General features: G+C 43.1%; 1 protein-coding gene across 3 annotated transcripts; it reads left to right on the top strand.

Moving 5' to 3' along the window:
* Positions 1-239: 239 nt before the first annotated feature.
* Positions 240-9263, top strand: DDIAS (DNA damage induced apoptosis suppressor). Of its 3 annotated transcripts, none has more exons than XM_059466727.1 (6): positions 240-301; positions 408-506; positions 2502-2630; positions 3393-3554; positions 4629-4746; positions 6524-9263. In XM_059466727.1, the coding sequence occupies exons 3-6, from the start codon at positions 2518-2520 to the stop codon at positions 9014-9016; spliced, it is 2886 nt and encodes a 961-aa protein (XP_059322710.1). In that variant the 5' UTR covers positions 240-301; positions 408-506; positions 2502-2517; the 3' UTR covers positions 9017-9263. The 3 variants fall into 3 exon arrangements, with proteins under 3 accessions (XP_059322710.1, XP_059322711.1, XP_059322709.1); XM_059466728.1 differs by having other exon boundaries at positions 273-506; positions 6524-7192; positions 7774-8064; XM_059466726.1 differs by having other exon boundaries at positions 273-506.
* Positions 9264-9638: the final 375 nt, after the last annotated feature.

The following is a 9638-nucleotide window of genomic DNA, read 5'->3' as shown; positions in this document are numbered from 1 at the left end:
TGGCCGGGGAGGCTTCCATAGGTGTTTCGGCCACGCGGCTTGCCGCAGGGAGGCAGCGATTGGTTGCCCTGAGGCACGTGACCCACCCGTCTCGCCGCTCCGCGCCGTGCGGGGGCGCGTCCGACATTCTCGCTCTGTGATTGGCCGACACGAGCTACTGTCCCCTAGGAGTGCATCGCGATTGGCTGAGCGCCGCCTTGTCCCGCCCCCTCAGCTGCAGCACTTCCGCCCTTCCGCTCTGCCCTCAGCTCCCGGCACCGCCCGCCGGCCCAGACCCCGCTGCTGGCCCAAACCGGCCCGGGTGAGTCGGAGCGCAGCGGCCGCTCGCTCGCTGTCGGCTTTGGGAAGGCCCAGGGGTGCAAACGGGAGCGGGATGTGTTAGCCACCCCTGCTTTGGTTTTCCTTAGGGAGAGAGCGAGGCAGCGGGATCGCCAGAGGGCAGCAGGGACCGCGCTGAACGGCAGCGAGGGCAGCAGCGCTCTGAGATCCCCCGGCCGGGCACCGAGGTTTGCGTTGTTTGGTTTGTTACAAAAAGTTCAAATAAAACAGATCTGTTCCTTCCGGCCTCTGTCAGTCTGCGTCCAGGTAGTGAGTGCTGTATTTGTGCCGAAGGGAAATAGGGCTGGAGACCTCGAGTCCGTTTGTTATTGGCAGAACTTGTGTGAGCACTTCCACGCTGTGCTTTGTCTCCCCTATTTCAGTTTAGCATTTACACGCTGTGCTTTGTCTCCTCTATTTCAGTTTAATACTTGCAGTGTTCTCTGTTTGTTCTCTCTTTTCTGGGGTGTGCGTTTGTGGTTTTGTTGTGTTTTTTTTAATGTCTCGAAAAAGTGCACTAACAAAAACTACGTAATAAACTTCGTTTCTGGAGTTCTGAGTTGAACACAGGTGGGGATGAAGCACCTGCTAGTTTATCCAAGCCCACCTTTTTGGGCAATAAAAAAATCAGACTCAACTTTATTTCTCCTCTTCTATATATTGATGTATTTTCCATGTACTTTTTACTGTTGTCTTGTACTAAAACAAAGTCTTTGTTACTAAAACAAAATAGTTGCCTTTTGGTAGGAGTTGAAGGCATTTACCATTCAATATACTGAGTCGAATTAGTTTCTGTTAATATGTATGTTCTGAAGAGATGGATTTTTTTCTTATTTTGTTTGGCTCCCTATTACAGCTTTTCCCTTTTCCTACCTCAATTTTCCAGATGTAGAAAATAAGGGAATACTGGGATTTTTTTTTTTTCTGATCTACTCAGAGGCAATGAGTTTAGTCACTCACATTTTTCTAGTACTCAGTGTTACAGAACTTGTTTGACCAGGATGCTGAGAAAGGTGTTCCAAGCAAAGGAATAGCCCATAAGTTTAACTTTCTGGTGGCAAAACATGACCAAACATCACTGTTGATTATAGAATGTGGGATTTTTTTTTTTTTACCTGTAAAAACCATAGTTGAGTCTCTTCCATCTCTTTGGTCTTTTGCCTCTCAAGAGAGTTTTGGAATGAAGATGTGGAATTCCCTTCTTATTCTTTATATCAAAGTTTATATCAAAGAGAGATTTGTATTTAGCTGTGGCTGTGATAAAAGAGCTTTTGCACATACAGACTTCCAAGGAGGTGTTTGATTCAGCTGTAGAGAACATTTTGGCCATTTCAGTGGGAACTCTGTGGTTTGAGGTGTTGGATGAGGCTCCAAGTGGCTTGGTCTAGTGGAAGGTGTCCCTGCCCATGGCCTTGGGGCTGGAATAGGTGATGTTTAAGGTCCCTTCCAACCCAAACCATTCCAGGATTCTGTGATTGTTGCCTACATTTTCCTGACATTTACTGAGAAAAAAAGTTCTCTGTCTAAAATACTGGAAGTTTCCTAAAACTTGACGTTTTTGGGCAGAGTGTAATAAAGCCCAAATAAATCTACAGGAAAGTAATACTGAATAAAAATAAATTCCCTCCTATTTATTTCTTTAGTTTATCATTTATTTGTCAAATCTGTGCAGCCTCTGTTGACCAGGAGCTGCCCTTTTAGCACAAAGAGCATGATATAGGAGCAAATATCGTTTCTGTTGTGAGCCTTTTTCAGGATTTTCTGAGTAACCTCTCCAACTCATTGGTCTTGAAACATTTGTAGCATTACAAGCGCAGAATCATTTCAGTTTTTAACCCCATGTTGTGACTTCAATCTAAATTAAGAGAAAGAATTAAAAAGCTGTTTCCTGCAGTGCTGTGCCCAAGGATAATTCTAATAAAGATCCCTAAATTCAAGTGTGTGCAATGGTGTGCAAATGGTGTACAAATGCCATGAACAGTTGCTTCATGTTGCATAACTTTATCCTTTTTTTAATTTTATTTTTAAGAGGTAATTAATAGAATTTCTGTTTTCAAGGAGAGATCATAATTTCCTGAAGGCTGCTGTTCAAAATGTTCAAATAACCCAACTGAAAGCAGTTAATGTTGACATCTCATGAGAAGATGAGATCTCTTCAAACCATTTCAACTTTCTCGTTTCAGGTGATGCTGTGAGCACATGAATAGTGTGCAGGGACTCTTGGCTGCCTCAGTGATTTCCATCCAGAATTCCTGCTTCATCTATCCTGCCTGTCAAAACTGCTTTTCTAGGCTGATACTGCATGCCAGGAGGTATGCCCTGTTTTGGGGATCACGTGCTGATTTCCATTAACTTACTGATTTCCATTAACTCTGTTAAACAAAGTTATGAAAATCCAGCCCCTCCAGATCAAATCCTGACTTTATTTTTTCATCTCCTTCTACAAGTGCAGTGCACCTGGTAGTCCTGTATGACTCTTCACTGAGTGCATGTCCAGAAAGGGATGAGCTTTCTTTTTTAAGTGCAGCAGTGGGTGAAATGTCTGACATACAGAAGAAGAGTAAATCAATGAATGCCAGCACTAAACAGAAGAAGCTGACTTTGTAAAACAAGGATATCTGTTGCTTCAAATGCTGAAGCACAAAGTAACAGTGTTTTTTCCTGGTTATTTTTAAAACCTACGTATTTATACTCAAGCTGCAGGAGGAAAAACCCCAAACCAAAATGAAATGTGAGAAAAGTGAGCACAGGAAATTCAAAAATTCAACATTGCACCCCAACAGTCTCTGAAAACCCACTGTCCCTTCAATTTCACAACAGGCTAGCATTTAATAAATCAGTGATAGAAACCAGAGGCATTCTGTCATAATACACACATCTTGCTCTGAGCCTTTGGTAAGATTAATGCTTCACCTCAAGGAGTAAAGAATAAGCAAAAAATCTTACAGTTTTTGATGAATATTTGATACATTACAGTAGTAATATTTACAGCTGCAGATAAATTCTTACCTCAGCAGTGATTAACAGAACTTCATCTGTTCAATCTTTTTTATCCTTTTACTGTCTTTTGTCAGGTTCAGCTGTCTAAAATGTGGCTGCACAGGTGAAGCTAAAGATGCAAGCTACAGATATAGATTGTCCCTAAAGATTGCTGACACCAATGATTTGTTTGACATCACTGTTTTTGGAAGTTGCTTAGATCCATTCTTTGGGGTCACCGCAGAGAATCTGCAGAGGTAAGGAATAGATTGTCTGACCATATAGCTGCTGCTGTTTGTTCAGCCTAAAATAACTGCAATGAGCCTAGATGGTGGGAACATGAGTGGGAAGTAACTGCTAAAGTGCTCCCTTCCAGCATTTCCTTGGTACCCATCACCTTGAGAAAGTCGGGAAGTTTGTTTCTTCCTGAAATCTTGATGTTTTGAGATGGATTACTTCTAGGTAGTAAAAGAAATCCTCCACTTGTCTATTGAAGGCTGCTTCTCCCTGTTAAGTGAGCCTCACTGCTTGGTTGGTCTGGCTTCTTCCTTGTGTCCTTTCTCCTTTTTTTGAGATGATTGAATTTCCTTTGTTTAAGTAAGTTGGCTCTTCCAGATAGAGCCTCTGGCTTTTATCTGGTTTTAAAGGTTTGAATGTACCTTGTGACTAATTGGCAGTATAACCAAATTTTCCTGAAGAAAGAAGGGATTTCTAAGAAAGTCTATTAGTCCTCAGACCCTGACCACCCACATTATAGGCTACAGATTTTCTGAAATGTGAAACTGCCAGGATGGGATATTCAGATAGATTCCCTGCTTCTTTCTCTAGTCTGTTATTTTCCCAGTGCCTTGGCTCATAGATGAGTTATTAGTAGCAGCATTAATAACATGCCCATGACAGGCATTCTGCCCTACACTGCTATACTGCTGTCAGCTGTGGAAAGCAGTTATTTCCATGTCTTGCATGGATACTGTCATGCTGTAAAGGCTGGGCAGGAGGGATGTGTAAGGAACAGCAGCATCTGACCAGCATTGTACAGTCACTGTGGTGGCAGGAAAATCACAACCACATGGGGAACACCTGAAAATTGTGTGTGTATTGACCTCGTTCAGAGTGGTTGTTTTGTTTACTGTATCTCACTAACACATTAGGTGAACTAAAGAATTGAATTTATAGCTTCATGGTTTTCCTGTTTTCATTCTGAGTTTAGTTGAAGCTAGCACAAAACCTTTTCCTTAACATGTGTCCTCATTAACACTATAGTACAGCTAAAATGCTGTGTAAGTCTTCTTCCTCTGTTGGTCCAATACCTCTGTGTGTTTTTATTCTAGGTATATTCAAGACTTCAATCAGCTGTCAGGAGAAACAAGCACAGAGTCAACTGCAAGAGCATTAGTTCAAGCAGTGGAAACCTGTTTCGTTGGAAAAAGGTTTATATTTGGAGTGAAGGTAACTTTTAATCCACATTATGGCCTTTTAGTGAGTTTCTGTAGCCAGTTAGGGGTATAGACTGACTTATCAAAGCTTCATGTATAATTTCTTTTTGAGAAAATGTAAGGCTAGGACATGAGAAGGACTCTGCTTCTTTTGCCCAAAACTCCTGTGGTTTGGTTTTTTTTTTTGTTTTTTTTTTTGAATGAGTCACATCCAAAAATCATCTTGAATGGCAGTAGTCAGCTTAACAGCTTGTCAGGGTGCTTTTTGGAGAGCCTGAGCAATGCCAGCTCCTGTGCATATCAGTAACAGCTTGCAGCCTGTAAAAAAACCATGTACGGTTGGAGCCAGAAACAGACTCTCCTTCCAAGCACTGCCCTACCTTTCCCATGCTGTGTATTCTCCTTTCCAGTCTGAAATGTAAGGAGAAGCACATCCCCTTGTAGCATTTTAATATTTCTGGATTCAAGAGCATTTTCAAAATGTTGTTAAAGTACAGCTGTTCAGCATCTGCATTGGTGGCTCTTTTGTGTATTTAACACCCTTTGAAATATTAGTTCTTAGCAATATTTCTATAGAAACAGTGTTCAAGGTTCTCTTCGAGTGGTGCTTATGTGAGTCATTCATATTATGAAATCTCTGAACTAAATCCTACCTGGCAGGTGTTTTGCCTCTCCCACAGCTTGTATCTGAACTGAGATTTTTCCTGGTGGACAGCATCTTAAGTAATGGAAGTTGGAGGACTTAATGGTGGATTAACTTTACTTACCTGGAACCCTTGACCTAGTCTCTTGGCCTGATGCCTTGACAAATATAACTAATCCTAGATATCAGCACCTTTGTGGCTGCTCCTGCACACACAAGAGCTGAGCACACATTCAAAGACTTTGTTCAGCCCTTGGCTGTAGACATTTCTGTGCAGTTGTGTTCAGCTGTGTGTATGTCCCAGATAGTTCTCAGAATCAGCATAACATACTTTTTCAAGACTTACCTAGGAGGGTGTTGTCCTTGGCTAACAGCCTTCAGCCTCAAACTGTGCACAGACTCAGGAAGGAGGAGGGTTGTTGGAGATAACTGTATCTGCTTTTTGGCCTCTCTGGCTTTGCCAGACCTTGAGGGGTAGATGAGAAAGGGTTTATCCACTTCTCGAAATATGAGCTGATTCCCTCTCCGTTTAATGTCATTTTTCACCTGTAATTTCAGTGTAGAGAGAAGCAGGTTTTATACAGGATTGCAGTTGAAGCTCCTTTGAAACGCTGCTCTCTAAAAAACTCTGAGCAGATGAAGGTCGCAGCTTATTTCCCTTTCACGGATGCAGTGCACAGAAAGTACCACGCTGGCTTTGGCAGCTGAGCTGCCAAGTCAAGTGCCTGCTCACCAGAGTGCTTTGTTTCAAGTGCTGCCCAGTGCCTCCTGCATGAAAGCAAAGCACTGGCCTTAGGCTGCCAGCCATTCACTCTGAACTGCACTAGAGGAGGCCCGGAAGCATTCAGTGCCCTAAAGGGAGGAAGAAATTTTCTGTGAAGTCCTTTCTCAGAGTTCTTGGTTGTTTTTCCAGCTCCAAAACTCTGTAATTGCAACAAGCAAAGAACTTCTCACTGTGATGCCCTTTACAGCCCTTGCCAGGGTTTATTTCCCAGGGAGGGCCTTGTGTGACAGACTGTTTTGTATTCTCTCCCCTGCAGATCCTGACAAAAAGGGAGATCTAAATTTATGCCTGACTTAGAAGAACATGTGTTAATATTTTTTTCTCTAAGTTGATTGTTTTTTTGTTTTCTTTCCCCTTGCCCAGGTTTGTGCAAGGGAAGATGGAGGGCATTCTGCTGCCAGCAGCATCTTGCAGAAGTGTTCCAGAATTAAGAGAAGTACAAAAAGCCTTGTGGCGTGCCAGATCTTCCCGCCAAGCGCTGCTGTTACTGGCTTCACTGTTATCAGCTGCTTAGATCATCTCCTGCAGTTGGCACAGTTCAGGAGCTGCAGGAACAGCTCAGATTTACCTGATGTGTCATCAGCTCCCATAGATGAACCTCTCAGTGAGCTCAGCAGCTTGTCTAGCCTGAGCAGGAGCTCCTGTTCTGTTCAGTCTAGTGGCAGGGAAAGTTTTTTAGGGTGCTGGCAGCAATCCTTAAGTCTGACTTCATCTGTTGCTTGGGTAACAGCGGAAGACTTTCCCACTCTGGAAGTGGGAAAGCTGGTGAGTGAACAGCATGAACAAGAGGAGAAGCCTGTCTCTGCAGAATTGGGCAGTGTAAGCCTCAACAATCAAACTCTTTGGGACTCACAGTTTCTGATCTCTTCTGTGAAGGAAGGGGATAAAGAGAAGGATAATGAATCAAGTTCACAGCTTAGTCGGACTGACGGTATCTCTGCAACGGATAAATTGGAGAGAGTTTCCTCTTCAAACACCAAATATTCTCATGGAAACAGTTCCAAGTTGTTACAACATCCCTTGGAATATGAGGTAAAAAACAATTACCCAAAAACTAATAGTAGAAATTATTCTTATGCAGAAAAATCCCACAACTCCCTTGTTTGCAAGAGAGATGCCTCAGCTCCTAATCACGTAAATGTAGCTGGAGTGTCTCAAATGGACTCCATGCTTTGGGAAGAGCTCCCATTCTCAGAAAGCCTAAATGAATTGTTGGCCAAAATAGAGGATGGCAGGAGTGTTATAACATCACCCAGCCTTGATGCAGGCAAACTTGTCCATCTTGAGAGCAGCAAGTTGGGTGTAAATGTTAACAAATCGTATTCCAGGCAAGCTGTAGGTGATTTGCCTGCAGCCAGTGTCTCAGGGAGGCTCTTGCCAGCAGTAGGGAATGATAGTTGGGAGACCACAGTGTTTGCTTGTCTTCAGTCAAATGCAAACCCTCCAAGTGATGTCTCACAATATGAGTGTTCCCCTAGTGATTTATCTTCAACCCTCAAGGAAGGTGGAGCGTCCTCACCAGTTACACCAGAGCCTTCTGTTTCTCAGAGCAGATGTGTGCGCTCCAAAGAAGCAAATAGGGACCCTACTAATTCATCTTGGTCTTTTATTAGGCTGCATGGAGAAACCTCCTGTTCAAAAAGGAGCAAGACAGCCACCTGTGTGCATTCTGCATGTGAAAGCTGTTTAGCTTCTTGTGAAAATAAGGAAAACTATTCTACACAGAGCCAAAAAACAGATCTTACACTCACAGAGGCCCAGGTCTCTGATCCACCAGCTCCCAACAATGCAAAAAGTATATATAAAAGAGAATTAAAACCATTGACAGAACTGTCAGATAATACCTTCAAAAGTGTTAGTAGGAAAGAGCTGCAGTGGAACAGCATCTTCCCTGAAGGCAGCTACAATGCTTCTGCTGATCTCTTTGATGCAAGTGTAAGAGATGTAGCAAAACCTGTGGAATTCTTAAATAAATCATGTAGTTCTTCAATACAGGAAGATACTTTGACAGAGAAGGTCACAGCTGAATCGGTGCTTTCTCCTGGAGGTGTTCCTTGTAACAGTTCAAAACTGAGCTCATCCCTGCCCAGGTCCCCTCATGCTTTCAGCAAGCACAGCACACCTGTAACTTACTCCTTCTGGGATTCAGAATGCAGTTCAGTTTGTGCTCAGGACTTCGTTCCTCATTCACAGTCAACTCCTATGACAAAACCTCTGCAGAGACTATGGCCTGTTGGGGAAAGAAGCTCTTTCACCACCCTCTTCACCCCTAAAGATCCCACTAAAATCCATTCCAAAGGCAAGCGATCCAGGCCTTCCTTTCAGAACACTCTGCTGCAGCAGCTTACCGGCAAGTTAGTGAAACGTGAGAGACCAAGGAGCAGGAAGGACAAAGAAAGTGGTAGCTCTGCTGCCCAGAAGTTCCTGAACAGCCAACTGCCTGCCAGCTTGGAGGAGTGGATCCCTGCATCTTCAGCCAAAGGGCTGAAACCAACTGCATCTTTAAATTTAAAAGCAGATAGCTGGGCTGCTGATTTGCAATCCACCTGTGGGCACACTGGCAGGAACCTTATTTCTGAAAGCAGAAAGAGCAGTGAAAATGATGAAAATCTCATCCAAAATGAGAGAATAAGCCCTGGGGAAAGAGCAAGGATTCTAACAACTCCTTTATCTACAAGTGTCACCAAGACCTTGTTTTTAAATGATCCTGTCCTGAAAACTTGTTCCCCTTCAGAAGGTGAGAATCACCTCTCGGGTGGAAATTATTCAGGGGTTGTGCTGGAAAGGCCGACTGTCTGGTCCCCTGAGCTGTTCCTCCAAGCACGGACCCCTTTGTCCAAGAAGCCAAAATACTAGGAGAGATACATTTCTATGTTGTGTTCTTTTTAATTTTTTTTTTAACTTTAGGGAATTATCTGGTGGAAGAAAAGAGCTATTTAAAAGTTAAATTGTTTATACACCTGTCAGCATGTATCTTGCAAAGAGGAACTTGCTTTATTTTCAGACCTTTGTACCACAGAGATGAGGGAAATGAGAATTTGTAGTTACTATATTCTCCTGAAAATTAATGAGTATGTGCAATAAACTCACGTTTGTAAATGTGTGAGTATTGAATAGATCTCACTTCATAAAGTACAAGTAAGTGAAGTGTTTTAATGTTCACAGCTGTCTTTTCATCACGAGAGCAGCACTGGAATCCATGTCCACTCCACATTTTTGCCTGATGACTCTCAGGAGAAGGGCCAAATTTTCATTGAAGATTTGATGGTGCCTTGTATCTCAGCCCATTGAGATGATGTGACAGCCCTGAGCTGGGTGGAGGGGGCCATCCTGAGAGCTTGGCAGCAGCTCCCAGTTTTCCTACAGGTTTTTTCAAGTTAAAGACTGCTAGTGGCAGATTCCTGACAGTGTATTCCCTCCCCTTGCTTTAAGGTCTTCTATATCCCAAATCCAAACCAGCTGCATTTCAGATCATTGA

This window comes from Ammospiza nelsoni, chromosome 2 (genome assembly GCF_027579445.1).
Source record: "Ammospiza nelsoni isolate bAmmNel1 chromosome 2, bAmmNel1.pri, whole genome shotgun sequence".
In the NCBI taxonomy this organism is placed as follows: Eukaryota; Metazoa; Chordata; class Aves; order Passeriformes; family Passerellidae; genus Ammospiza; species Ammospiza nelsoni.
The sequence above is the reverse complement of the archived record's forward strand: the minus strand, read 5'-3'. Positions and strand labels throughout refer to the sequence as shown.